The following is a 27,966-nucleotide window of genomic DNA, read 5'->3' as shown; positions in this document are numbered from 1 at the left end:
TATATATATATATATATTTATACGTATGTGTATATATATATATATACATATGTATGTGTATATATGTATGCATATTTCAATTTTAAAAATGGTAAAATCAGACAGAACTTATGGGATGACCTGATATATGTATATGTATGTGTATATGTGTATGTATATATGTATGTGTGTATGTATATATATGTGTGTATGTGTGTGTCTTATTTTTTTTAATGAGCAGAAAATTGCAAAAATGACTTGTCAGACTGTGTGCATGTGTATAATATTTTGTTAGTGGAATTTGATTGATGATAATTATGTAAATGCTCATGTACACGACATTATCATTACCATTTTTAGCATCCACTTTTCCATGTGTGCCTGAGTCAGAGACGTCTTAAGGTAGAATTTTTTATGGCCATATGCTCTTCTTGTCACTAGCCTTCACCTGTTTCTTGGCAAGTTAATACCTCCTCTTGTCTCTTGAACTATGCAGAGCCCAGATATACATTCATGTGATATTGCAGACAAGTAACATCTTTTGTATGAACAGGGACACTTTGTTTACTATCAGTGTGCATATGTGAAGACAAAGGAAATACACACTCAACTATGTATGCTCTTCACTGTGGGTGAAGCCCTTTGTTGCTAGCAGAAGTAATAGCTGTCTGAACCTTCTCCAACCAGTTCTGAATCTGGTTACTATGCTGTTTAGAACACCCACTCACACAACTAATTAGGTCACAGAAGCTATCAATTATTTGTAGAGAACCACCTGGCTTTTGGATGGAGCTTATATCACTAGTGCTCTTATTACCTACTTTGCAGGTGCACCTGTTGCTCATGAAGTTTGTGATCTCACTACACTTCTTGTGCATCCACAGTTTGCACTGGGTGTGTGTGTGTGCATGCATTTATAAAGTATCAATTTCCCAGTTGTTAAGGTGGACTACATCTAAGTATTGTGATAGAACCCCATATCTTCCATTGCTCTCTGTATTGAAAATTCATATTACAGATCTCATTGGTTTTAATGGTTACAGTGTATATATAAAATAAAAAAACTGGAGAGTAAATTTTGTAAGTATTTACTTACAAAACCTTTCATCCCCACTTCATACAAGGTTGTTGCTATAAATGCATAATCAGTTGGTAATTACCACTGAAACAGTTGGTAATTACCCCTTCACTGGACACGAAACTCAGCTTGCGAAGACCTATTGGAGCAAGCGAAATTGTGATGGCACCTGTGCCCAGCGTCACCTTTCTGGCATTTGTGCCTGCAGCATGTGTAAGGACTTTCGAGCGAGATCATTGCCAGTGCCCCTGGACTGGCTCTTGTGCGATTGGCACATAAAATACACCATTTTGAGCGTGGCCGTTGCCAGTATCGCCTGACTGGCCTTCGTGCCGGTGACACATAAAAGCACCTACTACACTCTCGGAGTGGTTGGCATTAGGAAGGACATCCAGCTGTAGAAACTCTGCCAGATGAGATTGGAGCCTGGTGTAGCCTTCGGGTTCCACCAGTCTTCAGTCAAATCGTCCAACCCATGCTAGCATGGAAAGCGGACGTTAAACGATGATGATGATGATGATGTTACATGTAAATACTCTCAAACTATACTCATGACCCTTTTTTTTTTTTTTTGTGTGTGTTTGTGTGTGTATGGGCTCTGCATTGTTCAAGAGATAAAGGGAAATATTACTTTGTTAGGAAACAGATGAATGTTAGTGGCAAGAAGAGAAAATAGCCATAGAAAATTCTACCTCAATAAAGTCTTCTCTCACCCAGGCACACGTGGAAAAGAGGATGCTAAAATGGTAATGACAATGTGTACATTTGTGAGCTTTCCATCTATAAAATTCCGCTAACAAAGTATTATACACATGCATACAGTTTGACAAGTATTATGCACGATACACACAGAAACACGCACACACACACACACATGACAGACTTTTCTGTAATTCCTGCTTATCAAATTCCACACCACATAATATTGGTCAACTTGAGGCTGTAGATGTCACACACTGGGAACCCAGAAATGGACTCAGAATCACATCTTTATTGGGTGGTTTTTTTCCAGTTTGTATATTTACAAGCTTTTGTTTAGTAGTTCATTAAATTACCATTGCTTATTTGATGATCGAATAACGTTTATTAATTCCATGACAAAAATACATCTTTTGGAAATTTTATTTAAATTAATCATATTTCATTGTTGTAATAAAATATAGAGCTGGCTTGTACAGTTTACAATCTGAAAGACACCTTGCCATTACTTGTTTGGATATGATATATATTCATAAGACATAGGTATTGGTAATATAAATGCATTAATCTAGGTTGGCATATGTGCTTTGTAGGATGTGTAACTTGCAGGGTTTCCTGTGCAGCCTATAGTAAATTTGGGAAAACATATAAGAAAATTAAGGGTACAAGTATGAGTCAGGATTTCAGATTCAATTTCACTACTGACACTTTGAGCAACTATCTTCTATTGTAGCCTTAGGTTCACTAAAACTTTTTGAGAGAAATTAGGTAGATGGAAATCATTTGGATACCCATCAGGAAGCTGTCCTTGTTCTTTGATGGTTGTGTAATCCCTCACTTGGTTTTACGCCACTATCTGGTCCAAGGATACTTTCAGCAGTATATATCTTGTTGCTGATGTCCAAGTCATGTGCCCAGGCTTAGAAAAACTTCCTCCCTTCCTTCCAACAATCTCAGAAGCCTTAAAAAGGATCATGCATACTTTCCTTCCTGCTTTGAGAAAGTCATTTAAGTCAAGGCAGGCTGTACTGTTAAGAAGTTTGCTTCTTAACTACAAGGTTTTGGGTTCAGTTTCATTGTATAGTTGATGATACTGTGGGTTTTCTACTGTAGCCTTATGGATTTGATAGGCTGAAAAATGTATATACATATTTTTGTGAGTGTCTATATGTACTTATATGTATACATGTGTGTGTGTGTGTGTTGGTGCAAATGTTTCCATCCTATGCACTTTGCATGGAAAACTGCTGAGCTACAAGTGGTGTACGTTATTGTCTCTTCTCTGTTAGTATATCTTTTGCTGGTTCCGTGCTTTTCAAGGCATGTGGAATAAGAGTTCCCTTTACCTGAAAAACAAGTATGGACTAGTGACAAGAAAGGCAGCCGGCTGTAAAACAATGCCTTGATTACAATATATTTGTCTAATCCAAACATATATTTATGTGTGAATATATTATAGTTTTAACATGACATAGTAAAAATGGATTTTGATTTCTGCCTCATAACAAAATTTGTATTACTATTTGCTTTGCAAAATTTATTGTTTAAAATGTTTGGAAGGTGATTGTATTATTTGAGATAAATTTGGCTGCTGTTGTAAGCAGGTCAAGCAATTACATTGAGGTTCTCTCATTTAACATTGTTGAAGTTGGGTATGACTCTTTGATGTTACCAGCTATAAAAACTGTATAGTCAAGAGCAGAGATTAAACAGTGAACTAAGGGACTTTCTCTCTCAGTATATGTAAAAAAAGTACTGTAACCCAATCATAATAAAAGCAAGCTCTTAGACCTCATAAGCTTCCAGCCTGTTACTTTCACTTCTGTGATCTCAAAGATAATGAGAATAATTGTAATTAAGGAACTATCTCTTCCTTTGCCACACCGAACCTCTTTCCCTCCACTCATATCTAGCAAGGTTTCTGCAATATTTTTCTCTATGTCCATACCAGTGGTCTTTTTTCTACAAAAAGTTAAACGTAGGCAAAGTTGTTGCCCCTTCCATCAGCAAAGTTCTGCTTCACACTGAAAATCTTCTGACAAAGTTACTTTCTATGAGCTTTATTCATCTTTAATATTAGATCATCACTGCCTGATCTCTCCATCACAACAGTTTACTGGTCCTCTCTTTATCACTTCTTGTGTACTTCTGTGGTTAGACTCACACACTATTTCTTCTTTACATTAACAAATATTCTATACTGCAGACATTACTTCATCTTTTTGTCTCAGGCTACTCAACACCTTCTGCTAGGTATACAAATACCTCTGAGAATAAAACTTCAAAGGATTCTGTAATATTAACTCAAGCTTCTCTCATTCAACAGCACCAAAATACTATCCGTCTCCTCCATCTCATCATCTGCTTGAGCTTACTCAGATTTGTATGACCCTGATCTTTCACCCATCGCTGTTTGCCATAGGATGTTCCTTTCAGTGGCATCCAGTGTTATCTGTTAAGTGATCACAGTATGTCTTCTTAGGATGACCAATGCAATTACAACCATGTTGAGGTGTCCAGAATAGAGTGCACTAACTAGCTTCTTCTTACTTCTCAAGTAATGTCCAGCAAAGTGAGAAACTTACTGAATAATCTTACCTTGGTGAGTTGTTCTATTCAGGGCATATGCATATGTAGATGCCATCCAGCATAGTTTTAAGCTCTTTGGTTAATGTCCAGATGGAAGTGTCATAAAGTAACACAGATTCAACCATTGCATTAAGAAGTTCCTTTTCAGATTCTCTGAAATTTCAAGAGACCAAAGTGGCAACAAATTCTTTTTACACCCAGCTAAAACCATACGATTTTATATAAATACTAAATTTATCAACTCCAATGAACTTTTGTAGGGATTACACAAGAGCCGATTTTCCCTTGAAAGCCAGCAAATATATTTATTCTGAATAGTTGCTCAAATACACCTAATATTAGATTAATTCTCATGTAGTGTGTATCCTCATTCAAGAGTAGTTACATTGTGTCCCTGCATGTCATAAGAGATGACCAAAAAGGTTGGTGACAGGAAAGGTGGGTTTCTGATTGTAAAACTCACTTGACCCATGCTGATATGGCAATGAGGAAGTAAAATGATGATGGCTAAGTTAATTCTTAAAGATCTGGGAACCTCTATGCTAAAGCACATTCTGCATCCAGTATGCATGAGTGCATACCAGATTCTGAACTGCATTAAAACATCTGCCTGTATATTTTGTATTATATTTGATGAAAAGTAGTGTCATTGGTTAAGGTTTCCAAGGGGGCCAATCAGTGGTTCATTGCCCTTTTGATGGAAAATGGACATTGAATTGTCTGTGCAACTTGGCCAGAACAAATACCAAACAGTCTATGTACACAAGTTACCACCACAGAACAAGGACTGGTAATTTGTCACTGCATATTTACTTATAGAGAGAGGAAAGTGAGAGCTTGTGTGAAAAATGTTACAACCATACATTGTTTATAATTAATATATTGAGCACACATAAATGAGCAGTGGGCCCTAGGTAAGCAATAACTAAATTTCCTGCCTTATCTCACTCTGCAGATAATGCTAAGCCAACATAGGTTTGTATTATAGGAATGTAAATATACTCAAATAACTCTTAAAGCATGCAAGATACATAGTTATTTGGAGCTATCTCTGATGAAACCCAGCAACAATCTACACTAAGCCAGTGTTCTTCTAAATACTAACAAAACGGTATAACTTATTATAATGATTCTGAAACTGCAGTCTTTCTAAGCTATTTATAGAATCGTTGCCTGCTCCAAAGAACTCATCCTTTTAGTGGCTGAGTCTTTTTTCAAAGCTAGTTGCAGCACACATATACTTTCCCCTCTATCTTTCACACACATGTAAAGATCTGTTCCATTACAAGAAACTAAAAATAACTAGTTTTAGGTTCCCAAAGTTACTTTCTTTAATACACTTAAAAAAAAAGGAGCTGCAAGGGTTACTTTTTTTGAGGGGACATTCACATGCCATTCCATGGCATTTTTTTTGAGCCTAGACTAATGTATTAGTTGAAGTCCCTTCTTAAAGGCTTTGTACACAGTATAGAATTCTTATCTACACTTCTGCATATCTAGTGTGTGTGGTTACCTATAGTGCAATACTGACTTAGAATGAAATCTTTTATCAAAGGGTGTGATATTTAATCCAAGTGGCACCATTGTACAGGTTTATACTGACAAAACTCACACTGCATAGACAGTGTCACTTTGAGTTAGATTATAAATTGTGCTCTGTGTGTGTATGTGTGTATATATATACATATATGTGTGTATCTATCTATCTATCTGTCTGTCTGTCTATATATACACACACATATACATACATGTGTGCAATTAAGAACTTCGTTTTCCAACCATGTAGTTTTGGTTCAGTCTCATTACATGACAACTTGAGCAAGACTCTTCTATTATAACCCAGGGCTAATCAAAACCTTATGAGTGGATTTGGTTGATGGAAACTGAAAGCAGCTAATTGCACATGTGTATGTGTTTCTTTGTCTTGACATCATGTGATAGATGTAAACAAGTATCACTATTATCCAAGTGATTTCCCCCCCCCCCCTCAATTTTGGACATGGGGAAATATTATCTTACTTGGAAGTAGGTGATGGTTGGCTACAGGAATGACATTTGGCAGTAGAAAATCTGCTTCAACAAATTTCATCTGACCCACACAATCATAGAAAAGTGAATACTAGAATAATAACAATATTGTGTTGAGTCACAATCTTTGTAATATTTTGGTAACTTATTTGTTTTATTCATCAAGTTACAACAAAAGCAGCCTAGCATTCAAAGTAGAGACCATTGTGTTGTACTGTTTGAAGCCAGCTTTCTGCCAGTTCTTTGATCCTATGTTGATACCAGCTTTTGTCCTTTGAGGTGAAGAATTCCTTCACTGAAGCTTCCAGCTCATCCTAGTTGATGAAACATTGCAAGCCATGAATCAAAAGTAATAATCTGAGGGTGATATTTTTTTGCAATCCTATCATGCATAAGCAGTGGTTAAGCAAGGACCAGCTTCCAGAACCTGTCACCAAATATGGGCATTTCGAACACAAGGCAATGATCTGTGTCTGGTGGAATTATGAGGGGATAATTCATTATGAGTTTTTTTTTTGGATGGTCAAACCACCAACGCTAACCTCTACTCCGAGCAACTGAAGTGGATGTTTGCCATTGTGTGGAAAAAAATACCCAGTATTGGTTAACGGAAAGTGAACTCTTCTACAGTAAGACAACACAAGAACTCACACCACTTGAATGACCTGGAATAAACTCCAGAAATTTCAGGAAATCAAACAGCATATAGTCTGGACCTATCTCCCTTGGATTATTACTTCCTCTGATCCATGACTCACTTCCAGCACTCACAATGCTTCATTAACCGAGAGGAGATGGAAGCTTCAGTGAAAGTGTCCTTTGCCTCAAAGGACAAGAACTGGTATCAGCATGGGCTCAAAGAACTGGCAGAAAGGTGACTTCAGACAGTGCAACACAATCACCTCTACTTTGAATGCTAGGCTGCTTTTGTTGTAACTTGACAAATAAATTAAATAAGTTACCAAAATATTGCAAAACGTTTGGCTCAACACAATATATCTGTATGTATGTATATAATGACAGTACATTCTTTTATTTGTTTCAGTCATTTGACTGCGGCCATGCTGGAGCACCACCTTTAGTTGAGCAAATCAACCCCAGGACTTATTCTTTGTAAGCCTAGTACTTACTCTATCAGTATATTTTGCCGAACTGCTAAGTTACAGGGACATAAACACACCAGCATCGGTTGTCAAGCGATGTTGTGGGGGACAGACAGACACATACACACACATACACATATATACGACGGGCTTCTTTCAGTTTCCATCTACCAAATCCACTCACAAGGCTGAATCCGGAGCCATGTGGTTAGTAAGCCAGCTACTTACCACACAGCCACTCCTGTGCCTGTATAGTATAATTGTTATCCAAATCTTTTTATAGTTCAGCACAAAGAAAACATCAAGAAGTATAGAGAAAAGTTAAAGGAAGATAAAATGAAATCTGAAAAGAACAAAGCTGAAGATGACCAAGCGTTTTGGGATCGTCTTGAAGAACTAGAAAATCAAGAAAGTGAAAGGAATGAACTTGAGTAAGAAATTTATTACATTCCACTTGTTTATAAAAGTTAATAGACCTTTTTGACTTTTTTTTTTTCATACATAATGATTGTTCTTTTTACTTTTTCTCATTATTGATGAATTATAAATCTGTTCAGAATTGATTAAGAATCAATTGAATGTTTTTATTGAGAAATTATAAAAAAAATTGTTAAGTGATTCTTATAGGAAAAATACATTTATTTATGATGTATTTTTCAAGAGGCAAATAATATAAAATATCTTAATCAGTTTTTCAGTTCATCTGATTTTGTGCATCACATGCTTGTGCATCAGACAAGAGTTCTCCTCTGATCTTTATCAGTTGCATCATCATCATCATCGTTTAACGTCCGCTTTCCATGCTAGCATGGGTTGGACGACTTGACTGAGGACTGGTGAAACCGGATGGCAACACCAGGCTCCAATCTAAATTTGGCAGAGTTTCTACAGCTGGATGCCCTTCCTAACGCCAACCACTCAGAGAGTGTAGTAGGTGCTTTTATGTGTCACCTGCATGAAGGCCAGTCAGGCGATACTGGCAACGGCTACGCTCGGAATGGTGTCTTTTATGTGCCACCCGCACAAGCCAGTCCAGGGGCACTGGCAACGATCTCGCTCGAAAATCCTACGGAGGCCAGTCAGGCGGTACTGGCAACGGCCACGCTCAAAATGGTGCATCTTATGTGCCACCCGCACAAGAGCCAGTCCATGGGCACTGGCAACGATCTTACTTGGCTTGCCGGGTCTTCCGGTTCTGTTTTATTTTTTCAGTGTCTATCTTACCTTAATAAGATAATAAAATAAATGTCTTTTGAAAATAAATCACATCCACCTACATTTTTCTCTTCTAGAACAGAAGAATTTTTTCAGGAAGCAGTCCAAGAACCACCTTCAGCTTCACCTGAAGATTGCAACTTAAATGCAAAAGATGCTAAAGAAGCTCATGTTCGAATTAAAAAGTCTGTACACTGGACTGATGAAAAGAAAAGTAGTAGTGAAGAGGATGTAAACAGTAACTCAGATATGGATGATGATGCAACAGAATGTAAAAATGAAGAAAATTGTCTTGTCATAAAGTTTTCTCATTCTCCAGTAAAACCAAAAGTTGAAAAGGTAAGAATTGTTTCTCCAACTTTTTGCATGATATGGGGTTGTTAATCAACATTTAATATTCAGAGTTAATAAATATTAGAGCCTGTGAGATTTCATTCTTAACAGTAAATTGGACAAATGGGCTTTTATACATATTGAAACCTTTCCTGGCAAAGAATGCACTATCCATCATAGATTAATGGCTAGTGATTTCAGGGTCAAAGTTAGGTAGACTCAGACAGAAGATTATATGGAGAAAAAAGATAGGAAAGGTAAAAGAACTTATATTTGGACATAAGTTTTAGAGAAATTGTGGCATATTACTTTAGGGAGGAAGATTTATATACCTGTAGTATAGATGATAACCAGGAGTTCTTACAAGATTACCTGCTTAGGGCTACAGATCAGATATGCAGCTGGTACAAAGTTTCAACCAACCCAAAAGTGGTGGAATGATACAATTGATAGAGCAATAAAGGTTAAGGGACAGCCTTGGAAAACATGGAAGGAAGGTGATATTAGGGAGCGTTATCAAATAGCCAGATCAGCAGTTAGGAGATATGTATACTTAGCCAAGAGGGAGGGAGAAAGGGAGAGGTTTGTACATATCCTGCCATGTGAGGATCAGAGAGGTTGAAGTGTTCATGATTGTGAGAAAGTACGTTTCAGAGAACTGAGACATTGGTGAGAAGTATATGAGAGTGGTGAAGGCTCACTTACTACCAATGTGAAAGACATGAAAGTAGTATGGAGTGCAATTATGAAAAGCTGTTGGACATGGAGAATGCATGGGATAAAAAGGGGCTCCCTCATGCTGACCCTATGAAGGAACTAGCATGGTAGCCAAAGTGATAAAGGAAATGAAGGGCTGGAAAACAGAATACTCATGGGGATGATGAAAATATTTGAAGAAAGGTACATGAACCTGAATTGTTAATCAAGTAATACAGAAAGGTGTCACATGCAATGACTGGCATAGCATTTTCATTGTAAGCTGCTACAAAAGCAAAATTGATACCTTACAGAGAGGATACCTTAGAGGAGTCAAACTATTAGATCAAGTTATGAAGGTCATGGAGAGAGAGTCATAACATAGTTGGTCCATAATAGAATTCATCTAGATGAGACGCAGTCTGGTTTTATGTCTGTTAAAGGTACCACAAATGTAATATTTCTTGTGAAGCAACTGTAGAGACATGCTTGGCTAAGAGTACCCATTATTCCTGACATTTGTTAACTTGGAGAAGGTGTATGACAAGGTTCCTTACTCAGTAATTTGGTGATCACTAAGGAAACTAGGTATAGATTAATGGCTTGTGAGGACTGTATAAACTATGTACACTGATGCAGTAAGTGGTGTGATAGTCAACAATGATTTCAGCCACAAATTTAGTGTGAAGGTAAAGAGTCCATCAAGAAACAGTCTTCAGTCCTCTCGTGTTTATCATAGTCCTGCAGTTTTTCACAAGCAAGTTTAAGACTGACTGTTTGCGGGAACTCTTATATATTAATGAACTAGTCTTCATACCTGAATCTAATGGGGAGTTAGAGAAGAAATTCCAGGAATTGAGAGGCAATAAACAAAGCAAAGACTAAAGCTTTAGTAAGTAGGAAAGAAGACAGGAATCTGGTATTAAGACTGGTATCTTCAATGAAATCACCTAGCTCAGTATGCAAAAAAAAGTCTAAGTATAAACATCATTTGCACTGGTATGAGCATGTGAGGGATAGAAAGGATAACTACTGCATACAAAAGTGCTGAGCACTTGAAGTTAGTGGAACTTGTGAAAGAGGAAGACCAAGGAACATCTAGGACAAACTGGTGAAGGCTGACCTGAGGATACTAATTTGCATGGAAGAGATGGCAAATGACAAGTGGTATGTGGTACTATGGAAGTGCGTTCTAACACAAGTGTGGTGTTTAAGAAGCTGTGATATATCATCATCATCATTTAATGCCTGTTTTCTATGTTGGCATGGACAGGATGGTTTGACAAGAGCTGTTAGCCAAAGGACTGCACCAAGCCTTGCTGTCATCATTGGCATGGTTTTTACAGCTGGCTGCTCTTTCTGATGCCAACCACTTTACAGAGCTTGTATGTTTGTGTATTCATTGCTATAATCGTTGCTAACCTCCAGTTTACTGACAGCATCCCCGTGCATGGCTTGTACAGCTCTCACCAATCACTCATTTATCCCTAGCTTCCACATTAACCACCAGATAAGGCAGTAGGAGACTCTGTCAAAGGCTTTCTCCATGTTGACAAAAGCCAGGCACAGGGGTTAATTTTTGGCTAGACATTTCTCCTGCAGTCACCTAACCAGGAATATAGCATCAGTTGTGCTCCTGCCTGGCATAAATCCAAACTGCATCTCATCTACACTGGCTCTCTTCCTAATTAACTAAGCTATGACCTTTTCTGTTCCATCACCTTGTCCAGCAATTTGATGCTCTGTAATTATTTCTAAGTCATCACCCTTTGCAGCAGTTGACTATAATGCTACTACATCAATCGGTAGGTATGACTCCCTCGTAGACAACCCGATTAACTATATGGGTGACTAGGCTATATCCTACTCTGCCAGATATTTTAAGCATTTCAGCAGTGTTTCCTGATGGGCCAGGGGCTTATCTTAATGCCCTTCATCGCTTTTTCTACCAAGCTACTCTCGATTCGGATAGCTGGTCCCTCAGTTAGGTCAACATTTAGCAGATTTTTCTCCCATTCTCCACGTTTAGCAGCCTTTCATAATGGCATTTCCAAGCCTCTTTGTAAAATCATTAAATGCAAGTGCACCATCATCCATGCAGACACATTTCTCTCCTGTGACCTCACGATTTTCTCTCACACACTGATTTACAATCCAAAATGCATCAAGTCTCTGGTCCTCATGTTGCAGACTTCTTTTCTGCTCTCCCCTGGCTAGACATACCTGTCTCCTAGCTTCCTTTCTGGCTACCCCTACACTTCCAGTCCTGTTTCTTTGCTCTAATGGCCTTGTCTGCAGTATTGTTCCATCACCACATCATCCTAGGTCTGGATGGGACTTTGCACCAGCCGCAGATTTGGTCTGTGGCACTCAGCAAGCTGTCCTGCAGGAATTCCCAGTTGCCCTCTATGTTATAAGTCTAGTTCCTCCTCCCTCTCATCAAATTTCTCAATTAGGGTGTCTTTAAATCTCTGACCATATGATGGGTCCATAAGCTTCCAAATCCTTCTTTTCCAGATAGCTCTGCTTCTTGGCATCCTTCTGGCCTGAAGTCTAAAGTCATTAGTGACTAGTCTGTATGCCCACACCACCTACCCCATCACTGTTACCTTCCCAGAAGATACCTATATATATTTTATATATATAGCTTCACTTTACACCTCTTCCTCTATGACTTCTACCTCTTCATCACTCACAGCACATACTCTCTGTAGGTTACCCTTATCTCACTGCTCATTCTTAACACCTCTAGAATGTCCTCTAGCCTTTCTTGCCATCACTGCATCCACTCAGTAAACACTGTAAACAAGGAAATGGATGAACTCCCAACCCTCGAAGAAATTGAGAAAGCAATATGCCTGTTGTCCACCGGGAAAGCGCCTGGCTCAGACTCTATTCCAGCTGAGATCTATAAAGAGGGCGGCAGGACCCTGACTGAGAAACTCCAACAGCTTTTCCACCTCATCTGGCAGGAGGAGGTACTCCCCCAAGACTTCAAAGATGCCTATCATACATCTTTACAAGCATAAAGGAAACTGCCAGGCCTGCGATAACTATCGGGGGATATCCCTGTTATCCATTGCAGGCAAGGTACTGGCCAGAGTACTGCTGAACAGGCTCATAGTTCATCTGGAAAAAGACCTCTTACCAGAGAGCCAATGTGGATTCTGCAAGGATCGCAGTACTATTGATATGGTGTTTGCTGCCAGGCAGCTCCAAGAAAAGTACCAAGAACAAAACGTGGATCTATACTCCACTTATGTTGATCTGACCAAAGCCTTTGACACTGTAAGCAGAGAAGGCCTCTGGAGAATCATGGCAAAGTATGGGTGTCCTAGAAAATTCATCGCCATCACACGCCAATTTCGTGATGGAATGCTGGCCAGAGTACAAGATAGTGGGGAGACCTCTGACCCTTTTGAAGTCACAAATGGAGTAAAACAGGGGTGTGTTTTAGCTGCTACCCTGTTCAGCCTCATGTTCTCTGCAACGCTGACGGACGCCTTCGGAGACGCTGATGTGGGCATTGGAATCAGGTACATATTTGATCAGTTTTCAACCTCAGGAGGCTACGAGCAAAATCCAAAGTTACATCAGACACAATCAATGACTTTCTGTTTGCTGATGACTGTACCCTAAACGCTACCTCTGAGGCGAACATGCAACGCAGTGCAGATATATTCTCGGAAGCCTGTGACAACTTCGGTCTCACAATCAGTACAAAGAAGACCGAGGTGATGCACCAACCCGCGCCAGGAAAACCATATGTAGAACCCAACATTTCCATCAATGGGCAAAGACTCAATGCAGTTGACAAATTCACCTACCTTGGCAGTACGCTTTCCCACAATGTAGTCATTGACAATGAGATCAACACCAGACTCGCCAAAGCAAGTGCTGCCTTCGGTAGACTCCACAAGAATGTATGGGACAGAAGAGGCATCACCTCCATGACAAAGATCAAGGTCTACAAAGCTGTTGTACTCTATGGATGTGAGTCGTGGACCGTCTACCAACGCCACACCAAAAGACTAAATCACTTCCACACCACCAGGCTGAGGAAACTACTTGGCATAAGGTGGCAGGAAAGGATACCAGACACATAAGTCCTTACTCATGCCAGGCTCCCAAGCATCCCTACCATCCTGATGAAAACTCAGCTTCACTGGGCTGGTCATGTAGCCCGCATGCCAGACTACAGAATACCCAAGAAGCTTTTGTTTGGTGAACTCCAGCACGGCAAGCCCTCCCATGGCGGCCAGAGGAAACAGTTTAAAGACAGCCTAAAGGTATCACTAAAGGCCTTCAATATTGACCCGTCATCATGGGAGCAGACAGTTTTAGATAGGACCAAGTGGCGGGCCGCTGTTCACAACGGTGCCCGCCAATATGAAAGTGACAGGAAAGCTGCTGCAGAGAAGCGCAGGCAGAACAGAAAGAACAATGCTTTGAAGCCCCTGGCACCTGCTACCATTACCTGTCCCTACTGTAGCAGATCTTTCCAAGCACAGATTGGGCTTATTAGCCATCTCCCCACCCCTCTCTAGGATGATCAGATGGTCCTCGTCGTTCCAACGGACGAACAACACGCATCCACTCACTGTTCTCCTATCTCAGTCTCCATCTGGCATGCTTTGCAGCATTCACACTCTCTTCTTCTGCTTTTCTTCCTACTTCTATAGTGCCCTGCAGCATCTCTTACCCACTAACGTCTTTCCTATCACCTCCTTTTGGCCTGTCCCTATACTTCTCTTTCCTTCAATGATTCTCTCTACTTATTATTTCCTTCCTGGCCCCTTTTCCTCATACATGCTGTACATATTTTCCCTTTACAAAATAATAGTTTCCCATCAACTGACATGATTTTGCAGATTATTGGAAATAAATGACACTGCAGTGACATTCATATATGCATCATATATGATGGGCTTCTTTCAGTTTCCATCTATCAAATTCATTCACAAGGCATTAATTGGCCTGGGGCTATAATAGAAAACACTTGCCTAAGGTACCACACAGTGGGACTGAATCTGAAACCATGTGGTTGGGAATCAAACTGAACTAGTTACACCTGTACCCTTTTAAAAGAATGAGTCTGGCTTTCATTGTGGTTTGAAACTCATTTCTAGCTCCAGATCAGCCTTGATAGACCAGACCTGTGATCAAAGGTACTCCAGCTATGATTACCACTTCTGATTAAGGATAGGTAGGATGCTTTGCAACTATGAGGCTCTAAGGCTTCATCTCACTATATGACAATTTGGACCATTTTCTACAGCCTTGGATATCCCCATACATTGAGTGAATGAAAATTACAGAAGCTTGTTGGTTTGTATCTCTCAAATCCTTGTTTCGCTAATTCTGCCCAAGAATTACATTTACGGATACATGTGACTGTAGAATGCTCAGCCTATCTACATGCTGATTCAGTGAGCAAGTAATCCGGTTCATCCTCTTCAAGCAATTGATTAAACAATTAAATCCTGGTTATTGAAAGTGGAGTGTACCCAAGACATTTGTGTATGTACCCTGTCCTAATAGAAAGCAATGAAGTATCCCAAAGATTTGACTAAGACTAGGTTAAGCAACTATGTATAGAAGCCATCACTAGAAAACTCTGCCAGAAAGTTTTATTGAATTCTGACATCCTTTCAAGCAATATAATAAATCAGTGCCTGTACAGTTTTTGTATGGATTTTTAAGTTGACAACAGTGGTACTATATTCCTAGCAATAATCTTTACCAATTTTTCATACCAAGAGTGTACCTCCATAGTGTCCTCTGCCCATTATGAAATACAACCAATAAAGATTTTTTGGATAATGTAATTTCAGAAACATTTTGGCACAGTACAGGCTGATGACATATTCACTGACCCAAGTTCTATAATCCCCTAGATCTCACATTAACTCATATTTGTTTCAGTCATTAAACTGCAGCTATGCTTTGACATTTTAGTTTAATGAATTGACCCTCGTGTTTCCCTTTCTGTTTTTTTAAAGCTTGGTACTTATTCTATTGGTCTTTTGCCAAACCACTAAGATACAGCGACGCTAACAATTCCCCATCACCACTTGATAACCAAACACAGATATGTATACAACAGGCTTCTTTGAGTTTCCATCTGCCAAACCCAGTCAAGGCTATTGTCAGCCAAAGACTTGCTGAAAGTGCCATTGAAGCTGGAACCAAGCTTCTTAACAGCTACACTTGCACCTAGGTTTCCCCAAGCAGTCACCCATCTAAGTACTAAGTAGGCTTGACATTGCCTAACTTAGGTGATTGGAGGTGTCATTGTAAAAAATTAATCAAAATAAACCTTAATTTCGGGGCAGCCTGCAGAACTTCCAGAATGGTGCATCGAATGAAAAGGAAATTACCTTCAGTTTTTCTCTAGTACAGCCAATGTGATAAGAATGTCTGTGACCTGCTTCTCAAATGATGTTAGTTTACTACCTTCTTTTCCTTGGCAGGTATGGATCGAATTCCTCACAAGATTTTGATCAACTTACTTTGGTTGTTAGTTTGCAGACTCAAGGCAACAGAAAATTGCTACATCCATGGTTTTTCCTGTGGGGTAATTAGGCACGTAGCATAGTTACAGCTGGAAGTTGAATTTGGATCACCTAAGACTCACTGTTGAATGTTATTTCCACACACTTTTTTTTTTTCAGCTACAGTTCATGGATACAACTTCAGAGCAAGTTAAATCTCCAATTTGCAGTCCATCAGACATTTATAAAATGTTTCCATCAGAGCCAAAATCAATATTGAAATCAAGAACCGCTGACAAACAGTCTGCAAATAAGGAAGAAACCTATAGTACAACTGGTTCTGAAAGGACTTCTGCCAGCGAACAAACCAATTCAGGATCTTATCCAGCCCCCCAGGTAAGACAAAAATACAGTACCTTTTCATATCTTCCTCCCTTATTTAATACTAAGCAGCATATAAATCTTAAATTCTCTCTTTTACTATTCTAGGCATTTACCAGTACTGTAATTGAAAAAAGTGAAACTATCAACCAAAACAGTACCAGTCCAGATGAAACTCAACAACCCAAAAGGATATCTAAATTTAAGGCATCTCGCCAACAAAGATAGAAATCCCACTAATAAATTGTATTTAATTTTAAAAAATTGCAAAAACACATTGTTTCATGATTTTTTTTATTAAAAAGGTATAACCAAATAGCACATTAAGTCTGTAATTAACTTATGTTCTGTTCAGGAGTACAATTTGGAGGAAAGAACTTTTCTTCTTTAATATACTCTACATAAAAAAAAAAGTTAAAATAAAGGGGGCGGTAGGTTTAGCTTCACAACCAAATTACTCCCACTGAACGCAGGTAATAACATATAATGAAAGACAACTGTTAACTCCTCGAGTTAAATGTTTAATGTTCAGCATTCGTTAAATAATAGTTGCTCAGTTTTATAACCAGCCACCTAAGTTTTTTTTGTTTTTTTAATTTAAATATTTTTATTTACAGTGCATGTCTCTTTATACACTTATCTACCCACCCACCCCTCACAGCACTTGCTATTTTAAAGTCCTCAGGAGGGCATCAGCCAATACTAGGCTGCTTTGCACATAGGAGTTACTGATATATTCAGAGAATAATGGCAGTAAAGAGCAGGCAAAATACTAGGTTTTTTTTGTTTTTTTAATAGACTTTTTGTTTTAAATAATGTGATGCTTTGAAAAATAACCCTATTTACAGTCATTACCTGAATGTCAAAACCATCCAGGTAACTGAAGTATGTACAAACATATTTACAAAAAAAAGGATGGAATTCATATCACATTGCCATGTCTTCAATGTGCAAAGAAATCCAACTAAATTTCATATAATGAACCACAAACTTGTGATGTAGGTAGAAATAATTCTCAAATGTTCAGTTGTCTCTTTTGGTCACAAAAAAAAAAGGAGGGTGGAAGGGAGGTTAACATTCATGCATTAGATTCTCTTTAAGATGGAAATCAGCAGCAAAAATCTATAAATTTGGTATGAGGAAGGACAAAGACTTTTAAGTTGTCCAGAGGAAATAAATATGAATCTATTCATTCCATCAGGGATATACAAAAATATTTTTTTAAATCTGTCTTATGTCTGCAATGCATCAGGTATGTTAACAGGGAATAGTGCAAATGATCCAAGATAGGACAAATGAAGGATAGGCCAAGGTGCTAGCACATTGTCAAGTTTAGAGCTGCTGTGTATAATTCAATCTGTAGAATTAAGGATTATCTGCAATAGCCTCAGCCAGGTCTTCAATAGCAGTGCACAGCCAAATTAAAGAGAAAGTAACATGTAATGTGTAGTCAGGTAAAACTGCCCTATGTGATCAAGGAGATGATGTTGATGTGAGTTCTTCTGAGGATCCGTCAGGAGTGGACAATAATGACATTAATGCATCGGTTGACACTTCTTTCTTATCACTCTGTGGAGGGGTTAACAATATAGCTTCTGAACAGGACTCCGTATCATATTGCATTGTTGATTTCAATTCAGCTTCTTTCAAATGGGCCTTTTCCTGAAGAAAAAAAAAATATGTCAAGATATATGAATGAACACCAAACCAAATGTCAGATAACTTCAAAAGGAAAAAATTTTTAAATGTGCAAAATTCACAAACATGCCACTGCAACATCATGGCAAGTGACTTCCACTATAATAATATGGTGACTAAACCCTTGGGAATGGATTTAGATGGAAATTGAAGGAAGCCCATTTGTGTGTGTCCTTGTCTTGAACCTCCATGATGGTCACTAGCAAACATCCAATCTTTCACTAAAAACATGCCTGGTCATGAGGATATATATTACACATGCATGAATGTCACTTGCTTGGCCATGGGGAAATAGAACTATGCTTAGAAAAAGGAAGGACATCCAACAGTAGAGAACCTGCTATAACAAATTCCATCTGATCCGAGCAAATATGGAAAAAACATTAAAACAGTGGTGATAAGGCTCTATCATCAAACTGCTTTAGCAAATCCACACCAATACCTAAAAACAGTATGAATTTTGAGCACTGTCCACCTAATGTAAATATAAGAAGTTCACAGTACAAATCAAAGTGATGGAAAAAGTAGGCTCCAATATCATTATCCCTACCACTAGTATTAGTTTACTAATCACATAACCACCAGCAGTGCTACAGGTCAGTTATTTCACTAGAAACTGATGAAAGATGCAAACAACAGCTGATGTGAATACTGCATAGGGTATCCTACAAGTATACAATCAGCTGAATTCAGGGGTATAGCACACAAGTGGATAACACTAAGTGCACCTCCACATTATCAGAGAGAACAAAAGCTTGCAATTAAAACTTACCAACAAATCTAGATCAACAGCATGCGTTTGAACATTGTGACTATCATCAATATGCACCATTGGAAAAAACTTCAGTTCTACTGGACCTGCCTCGCGAAGTGTAATAGCATAGGGGTTCATCCACTGTATACAGGGACGCAACCTGGCCATAGGTAATCCTGAAATATGCAAGAAAGAAAAGATAAAGGAAAGGAAAATAAGAGTGTTAAATCAATGCTGGGGTACAGATTAATCAAAACATTAAAGGTTCTGGGAGCAAGGAATTTTATATCTCTGTATAATTGAAGCCTACCACTACTAAGAAACAGATCAAAAAGTGAAAACCAATAAAAAAGAAGAAAAAAGGCTGATATAATTTACCTGACACTGCTAATGCTACAGACTTGGAAGCCATATGATACAAGGCTGAGGATGCTATCACACTGCTCGTAAAGCGCAGACAATAAATGTCTAACATACACAAATCTATTAACTGCAAAGAGAAACAAGATTAAGATGTAAATAAAAGATCAGTTTTTACATGGGATAATAAGCAAAACATTGTTAACAATTTACAAGCAAATACAATGTGAAGTATCCAAATTAGGAATCTTTTTCCAGCAATATAGAACTTACCCGAGCTATTTGAATATAAACATTTGAGGAATATTGTGGGAAATCAAAACCATCTTCAGCTATTTTATCAACATTAACAAGTTGAAGGTAGACATTTAGCCAAGCAGTCACTGTCATTGGAGACAAATCCCAACTCAGTACCTGAAATAAATATTTAAAACCAAAATTAGGGCAATGCAACAGGTAACAAAATGAAAAACAGACGTTAAATGGAGTTCGAAGACATTAATAGCAAACCTACCTTCAGCATAACTAGTTCTTGGTTCAAAATTTCTGCATCGGAACAAGCACCATCAGTGACATAAGCAAAATCAGAAAGCTTTGGAGGATAAATTTCCTGAAATAGCAATTTAGGAAAATAGATATTTAATTTTACTAGCCTTTGTTTCAATTTCACTAATTATTAACAAAAGATAAAAAATTTAAATTTCCCCGTGCTCTAAGAAACCTAGCTCATACATTATTCTAACCCTATCATGACTCATCATCGTTTCATCAGACTAGACTGATATCTTCCATTTTTCAACAAATAATAACTGAAGAAATTTAGCTTAAGTTTTATATATATATTCATATATATAGCTATTCGAGCAAGATCATTGCCAGTGCCGCTGGACTGGCTCTTGTGCGGGTGGCACATAAAATACACCATTTCGAGCTTGGCCGTTGCCAGTACCGCCTGACTGGCCTTCGTGCCGGTGGCATGTAAAAGCACCCACTACACTCTGAGGGGTTGGCGTTAGGAAGGGCATCCAACTGTAGAAACTGCCAGATCGGATTGGAGCCTGGTGTGGCCATCTGGTTTCATCAGCCCCCATTCAAATCGTCCAACCCATGCTAGCATGGAAAACGGACGTTAAACGACGATGATGATATAAACATTAATAAAGATGGTACTAGGTGGGTTGGTAACATGGGATTGAGTAGCTTAAAAAGTCAGCATGAAGAATGAACTCTCCAATTGCTAGTAATTTGAGATGTGTAATTTTGTAAATTTTAAAAAATAATTTAGAAAACTCACCTCCAACTTGGCTGCAATAAACAGCGAAGTGATTCCTATAAGTTGAAGTTGATGTTTAATCACACATTTTTCTTTTGACAAATAACGATCTATAAAATCGAGTGATAAATAATAGGTCTCTCGATGTAACTTATATACTTCACATACCTAAAAACAAAACAGAAAAAAAACTTCAAGTCATGCAACCAAAAATAAACAATTACCATGTGAGAGGCAACATTCAGTACATATCAATCCATAAAGCAACAACCTTCCCACCACCTACTCAAAAGCTTTAATTACATTCATTTTGTAACAATGAATGTTGCCAAAAACAGAAAACATTCTAACTTCTAAATACAGAAGAGCCACTCAATACTGGACATCTTGACAAGTGAACATTTAGTTCCATGATCAAAACCTATTATCCATCTGATTCAATATCTATTTTTAAAATGGGCATGGAATTGGTATTTTCAAAACACACCAAGCCCAACTTCCTTATCTAATGTACTTCAACCACAATTTCAATGAGCAATGTACCAAAATCGAAGTCACTGAAATAGAGTATGTCATACATGATTTTTTTTTTTGTAGTGGGGAATTTAAAATTTCAGCTATCTTGCTTTATTTACTATATTTGAAGGCATGAAAATGCATTCTATAAGGCTCACTTCCATTCTGGTAGGTCCGACCACGCATTCAGAAGGTAGATTGATTTTCCAGGACAGTTTGGAGGAGAGAAAAGCCAAGCCTGTAAGTTGTTAAATATATCTAAAAATATTTAAAATTTGCTTCCCAACTGCTATGTTCAGCCCCACTATGTATCACCTTGGCCAAATATCTACTATAGTTCTGGACTGACCAAACCCTTGTAGGTGGATTTGATAGACAGAAACTGAAAAAAGCCCATTGTGTTTGTTGACAATGAGCAATTGTTCTAAATAAATGTCGTTTATTTCCAATATTCTGCAAAGACATGTCTGGCCATGAGAAAATATTACCTTGCTTGGAATCAGTTAAGGGTTGGCAACAGGAAAGGCCTCCAGCTACAGAAAATTTGCCTCAAACTGAGCCATGGGAGCTAATTATTTTTGCTCCATAATATTAAATGAACGAATCATTTCATATTGCTGCTTTATACCACCCAACAAAATGCAAGCCACACCATATACAAAGTACTGATGATATGGCTATCATTTCCCCTTAACCCTTTAGTATTTAAACTGGATATATCTGGTCCAAATATTCTACCTGTTTTATGTTTAAACCAGCCTCTTACACCTAAACTAGGTCATTCTAAAAAATTAATAAGTCACTTAAATTTTATAACTGCAAGATAATGTGTGATGAATTCGAAACAATGTGAATGAATAAGCAATTGCAAGACAGAGTAATCTGAAAGCTAAAGAGTTAAAGATTATTCTCTCCCATCAGTTGGCTGCTAGTTGTTCATAGTCCCTCTTACATACACATATCCATAGTTGAGTTTCTTTACAGAAGCAAGAGGCACTTTGCACTCTACTTCTGGATATGCACAGTTATGCAACCCAAATACTGCTACAGCATGCAGGTTAACATGCTGAAAAGTATAATCTTACTGGATATTCAAAAGTCTTTCTTCAAATACCAGTTGACAAGTCTTAACCAAAGCTCCCAAAAGTAAACTATTTAAAAAAAAAATCGAATTGCATAGGGTGCAATCATCAATTTTTTTCTTAATGATTCATAAACTCACCTCAATAAGCCAATCTAATAAAATTGCCCTCATCTTTGACTGTAAAGAGGGATGCCGATCCAACATACAGGGATCTTTAGTATAACTGTTTTCTTTTTCCAACATAACCTGCCAAACTTCATGGGAATCAGCCCAGCTGAGTTTAGGAAGGGGCGAATGTTTTGCATTGTTTGGAGTTACCAAATAATTTTTAAAACGAAAATGTGAGCCGCCAACTAATTCTGGTTGGGTGGAATGTCTACTTGTACTTGCTGTTGAACCAGGATCTTCGGGTGCGGTGACAATGGAACAAGTGGCAACCATAGGTTTATCTATTATTGATAAGTATTGATTCTGAAAGATATAATAAAATGGCAAAATTGCATAAAGAAATATTAAATACACTCATAAACTTAAAATCAAGTTTCTCACATTCCCACAAAAAACTGTAATCTTCAAAATGCGAAATGGCTTCTCAGATTAAAAAAAAAATTATAAAGGATTAAGGTATTTTAAGAAAGACTCTAGAAACAATTACAGCACATCTTAACGCCAACCAAGCAACTTTAAGAAATTCCTTGGTACTAATCTGGTGTGGGTGTCTTAACATTGACCTAGATACATAGACCATCTAGGTAGTGGCGGTGGTGGAGGGTCGACCTCACCGTTTAGTATTAAGCGTTTGCGAGATGAACTAAGGTGAGAAATGACGGGAGCTTACAAAAATAAAATTTAAAAAAATCAATCGAAATGCATTTTTCAGTTCAATATATTAAAAATTGACTAATTCATACACAAATACATTTTCCATTACCTGACAACTTGCAGCCATACAGCCTCTTTTGCGCCTCAAACACTTTAGTGCGCAAAAATGCAATGTTTGGCGGAATAATAAGCTCGCAGCTGTCAGCTCTTTTATCAGAACCTCAAAATTTACATACAGCTGTGGCCTAGCGAGAGAGGTTCGAAAAATTACAATAGATGGTGAGAGGGGGAGAAAACACACACGCACTCACACATATATGTATAATCTATATCTATATATAAATATCACACACACACACACATATATATATATATATATATATATATATACATAAAAAAATACACGGATCGGGAGGGGGTTATATGAAAATAGAAAACAATCTAGATAAGGAATATATATTTGAAGACCATTGTTAAGTCATACTACCTTAAAGAAAAATAAAAAGATGTTACGGAATTTAATAAGTCTACAAGAGTCTTTGTAAAGGATTAAAAAAAAAAGAGTATTACAAGTTAATAAATATCTTTTTTTCATATCTAAGACGTGGCATACATATATCAAGTCAATGTTGTCTTCCCTTTGAGAAATTTTTAGAAGACATAAAAGAGGAAACATGACAGCAAATTTCTAAAAAGTTTAGTTAAGAACAGTTTTGTAGATAAGATCCCAAAAGATTTCTACTGAGGATTTTTCTTTATTGATTATCAATCGTAGTATAATGAAGGTAAAGGGGTCTAAGGTACCGAGAAAAATATTAAATGTAGCTTCAGATAATGTATGAAAAAAAAAAAAGAAATTATATCTAAAAGATGTTGCATGTTAGAGATAAAAATTATGAAATAAAGCTGTTTTAAGAGATGCAGGAATCTGATCCCCGACTTAATGATCATGAAAAATATTGCAAATGAACTGGGAGTGACCAAGTGGAGACGAAGGGGGAAAAAGTTAAAGAATATTACTTACATGGAACTAGGTACTTAATTAAATTGGATAGAAGTTATCTTTAAACCTTATACTACACATTAGAAAATATTTTAAGCAAAATAATTAATAAAAATTACGTGAAAAACGCAGATTACTAAGTCACAGGGCGCCAAACAAAAATTGCCGATAAACGAAGAACGACTACTTTAAAAGACGACCTATAAAAAATGTAAAATAAAGAAATTAAGCTCATGTTACCTTTATTGGATATCTTCGTTTTTTCTTGTTAGCCGCTGTAGTCACATTAGAAGTCTGGAAGTTAGAAAAAAATAGGTATCAAGGCCTGTATATCACATTTATTTGTTGTCTGATAGCTTCTTAGCGAACAAAGACCTCCAACGTTAACTTCACTGATACCGGTTGCAATAAGGCTAAATTAATAAATTTATACTTACATCTTGGGGTTTTCTTTTTTTGTTATCAGCCTTTAACACATTGTTCATGGCAGGTTTAACTTTTGATCTGGAAATAATGAAACAAAAAGTTATTAAAACTGTAAAGAATATGAACTGACATAGAAAGACAAGTTCGAAAATGGCGGCAACAATTTTACTTAAGTTATCTACTTACCTTCTACAGAGCATAGTCAATCCGCAGCAGCGGTAAATCTGAAATTATATGGTCAGGAAGATTAAATAAAGAATATCTTGTCGAAAATTAATCATTTTAAGATACTTCTATGAGCGTTATTCTAACAAATGTGTAGAAGCCGAAGTGGAATTTTTCCCCTATCCAAAAGTTTTCATGGCTTTATAGTTGTCCCCCATCGAGAAAATATTTCACTTCCGCCTATTCTCAGTTAATAATTAAAAAATAAAAGCTAAAACTGGCTTCGAATGTTAATAAAGTATTAATAATTTCTTTTCTTTCAACATTTAGGAATGATAAAAATATATAATCAAGACCGCAACAGATTCTAAGTCGAAAATGAATTGCTCTAGTTGTTGCAAAAAAAAAAAAAAACTTCCACGTCGGCGATTAATACTTCAATTTTAAATCTTAAATTAGTTACATCAGTAATTATTCACCTTTTTTAAATTATAATAAAGATATTCTAAGTTGTTGCTGCAAATTGAAGATGTGAAGCTAACAGCAGCAAGCCATGTCCGCACCCGATGGTAGACCGAAGTGAAATGAAAGAACTACCGTGGCAGCATTCACAGTTAGTCCCGCCAATTTCAACCTTATCAATGCGCATGTAAATGGTTATCAAAATGCAGAAAATCAAAAAATATTAATTTAATATCACAAAAATTCCAATCTTTCAATAATCTGATGTTTGGTCGACACCGTACTTCACACATGATGCAAATTATTCCGATACATACAACCGAGTCATTGAAGGCAGCTTGGAGTTTCGTTTTTCTCTTAAATTTTAATGTGTTCAATAACTTCTAAATGATAGATTTAACCAATAAAATCATCTTAGAATGTCATTCGAGAGGTTTTGTAACTTTTTTTCAATCAAAATGTTTCTAAAGTTGATGAATAATTCCATAAACAGACAAGTTTACATTTGATGGTGTTAGCGAGAACGTGTGATAGAAAAATTGATTTTTTAGAAATAAAGCATGAATACCCGGCAAGTTGCATGTTGTTCGATAGCTAATTACTCAGAGAATAAATTGCAATTGTTTTGAAAATTAAGCGGTATTAAAATACGCGACTTTTATACAATAAATCAAACCACAATAACAGTGCAAGAAACCTAGCTGGGTTTACTACTTCATTTTCATTGGCTGATAGAGATGCCGTATCCATGGTTACGATACTAGGATGGAAGAGCGTCTTTCCTTAATATCATTAATTCATTGAAACGTAAGCGATATTACAAGTTACCAATTTGTTCTTATTTTTAAAATAATGTAATAAACATTGGTGTTTCGTTAAGTTGCATTGCTCAAAATAAATATTTGACGTCATATAAATTCTAAATTCATTGAATACTCAACCGTGTATGTACATCCATAGTCATCACATGGAAACCGTACATACATTTCCTATCACCAAATGTAAACATGGAGGCGTTTGTGAAACTATTTCAACGATCAAAAACTATTATTATTGGAATGATTCACGTCAAGTCGCTACCAGGTTTTATTTATTATTACTCAATTATAACTTGCTTTCGTGAGCATTTCTTAATCTTCTCTAATAATCATATGCGGAAGGAAAATTATTTGAAAATAATCTTTCTTCTGTTTTTCTTCGTATACACCATTAACTCCAACAAACTTACGACACGCTAATAATTTTTATTATAGACAACTGTTACAAAATACAACAAAGTTAATCAAAGAATTTCTTTTTGTTTTCGCGTTAAGATTTTGCAAAAATATTTTTATTCTTAAAAAAGAAAAAAAAATCTTTTTTTTTTTAATCGATCGTACAGTAACTTATTAAAGCATTCATAACATCGGGATTGTTTGGTCGACAACTCTTCTATGATTGATGTGTAGGGAGCATATATAATGTGCATGATGTGTGTATATATATATATATATATATGTATATATATTTTTTAAATGTAGTTATCACGTGTCGAAGCACATGTGGATGTATATATGCATGCATATATATATACACACACACACACACATATACATGTGTATGTATGTATGTATATATACACATACATGTGTGTGTATCGATGCGACGAAGACCATCTAGTCATCCTGGGGTGAGGGTGGGCTTGCTTTGTGAGTCCGCAGATGGCTAGTGAGGCCAATCTGCGCCCAAAAGATATATATATATATATCGTCAAACAATATCTTAGTGGTTATGGTCAGAAACCCACTCTGTATGTATATGCATGATAATAATGGCATACCTACACAAGTGTGCCCCACTCGTCTACGTTTCCTTCATAGCTTCCAGAAAAAATAGATTGATTTTTTTTTTAATCAAATTTTCTGCAAATACACTTCTAATGGTGTAGATTCTGATTAAATCGGAATTTGTTGTGAAAATATTTTTTTTCCATAGATAAGAAGTGTTTCGGAAAATTCGCGCGAGTAGGCTTTGTTTCGTCATAACTTTCAGAAAAATTGATATTTTTTAATGTAATTTTCTACAAATACTTTTCAGAGTCTGTAGATTACGATTATATCGGAATTTGATTTGAAGAAAAAAAAGTGGTGAGCTCGCACAAATACATGCTGACAACACAACACATATCTAGAAAATGAAATTCGAAATTTTGAAAAAATATTGTGATGTGTGTCAGTATGTATGTGTGCGTGCTCACCATTTTTCTTTTTGCGTCAGATTCTGATATAATCGTAACTTACACACTCTGAAACGTATTGGTAGGAGTTCTATATTTAAGAGATGAGGAATTATTTACATTTGACGGATATTTGTCCTCATCCTGTTTGTTGTTAACACAACGTTTCGGCTGATGGGAATGAAAATCCAGGTTCGAAATTTCCTCAAGACACCTGATGAAGGCTGGAGGGTATATCAGCCGAAACGTTGTATTAACAACAAACAAGATGAGGACAAATATCCGTCAAATGTAAATAATGTATTGGTAGGAATTTTCATCTAAAAATAACCATTTTTCAAGAAATAGAGCCGACTCGTATGAATTCTCTAAGACTCCTATCCCCACCACGGAAGTGTTTTTCACAAGTTCCGATATAATCAGAATCTACACCATCTGAAGTGTATTTTTTAGAAAATTTCATTTAAAAATATCCTTTTTTTCTGGGAGTTATGAGGAAACAAAGTCGGTGGGACATAATTGCGTCGATAAGCCTAATACTGTATCTCTCTCTCTCTCTCTCTCTCTCTCTCTCTCTCTCTCTCTCTCTCTCT

At 37.0% G+C, this 27,966-nt stretch overlaps 3 protein-coding genes across 10 annotated transcripts in view; 2 read left to right on the top strand and 1 right to left on the bottom strand.

Annotated features, from left to right (window-relative positions):
- Window positions 1-16,870, top strand: part of LOC106874856 (unconventional prefoldin RPB5 interactor) — a 46,392-nt gene extending 29,522 nt beyond the window's left edge. For 6 of the 7 annotated variants that reach the window (XM_052967395.1, XM_052967396.1, XM_052967397.1 and 3 more), the window contains exons 7-10: window positions 7,760-7,907; window positions 8,769-9,030; window positions 16,395-16,610; window positions 16,704-16,870. In XM_052967395.1, coding sequence (XP_052823355.1) covers window positions 7,760-7,907; window positions 8,769-9,030; window positions 16,395-16,610; window positions 16,704-16,823 — 746 coding nt within the window. In that variant the 3' untranslated portion in view covers window positions 16,824-16,870. The other variant, XM_052967398.1, reaches the window with a different exon arrangement.
- Window positions 16,871-16,872: 2 nt separating this feature from the next.
- Window positions 16,873-25,839, bottom strand: LOC106874854 (G1/S-specific cyclin-E1). Of its 2 annotated transcripts, XM_014922743.2 has the most exons (11): window positions 25,176-25,839; window positions 24,718-24,755; window positions 24,543-24,609; window positions 24,346-24,399; window positions 22,419-22,751; window positions 20,702-20,848; window positions 19,922-20,017; window positions 19,681-19,821; window positions 19,426-19,537; window positions 19,066-19,223; window positions 16,873-18,257 (listed from the first exon to the last, which is right to left on the bottom strand). In XM_014922743.2, the coding sequence occupies exons 2-11, from the start codon at window positions 24,729-24,731 to the stop codon at window positions 18,069-18,071; spliced, it is 1,311 nt and encodes a 436-aa protein (XP_014778229.1). In that variant the 5' UTR covers window positions 24,732-24,755; window positions 25,176-25,839; the 3' UTR covers window positions 16,873-18,068. The 2 variants fall into 2 exon arrangements, with proteins under 2 accessions (XP_014778229.1, XP_014778230.1); XM_014922744.2 differs by lacking the exons at window positions 24,346-24,399; window positions 24,543-24,609; window positions 24,718-24,755; window positions 25,176-25,839 and adding an exon at window positions 23,212-23,351.
- Window positions 25,840-26,020: 181 nt separating this feature from the next.
- The window catches only part of LOC106874859 (uncharacterized protein F13E9.13, mitochondrial), a 121,196-nt gene continuing 119,250 nt past the window's right edge, over window positions 26,021-27,966 (top strand). Inside the window, exon 1 of the mRNA XM_014922756.2 lies at window positions 26,021-26,241. Coding sequence (XP_014778242.2) covers window positions 26,166-26,241 — 76 coding nt within the window. The 5' untranslated portion in view covers window positions 26,021-26,165. The remainder of the gene's footprint in view (window positions 26,242-27,966) is intronic.

This window comes from Octopus bimaculoides, chromosome 4 (genome assembly GCF_001194135.2).
Source record: "Octopus bimaculoides isolate UCB-OBI-ISO-001 chromosome 4, ASM119413v2, whole genome shotgun sequence".
Lineage (NCBI taxonomy): Eukaryota > Metazoa > Mollusca > Cephalopoda > Octopoda > Octopodidae > Octopus > Octopus bimaculoides.
The sequence above is the reverse complement of the archived record's forward strand: the minus strand, read 5'-3'. Positions and strand labels throughout refer to the sequence as shown.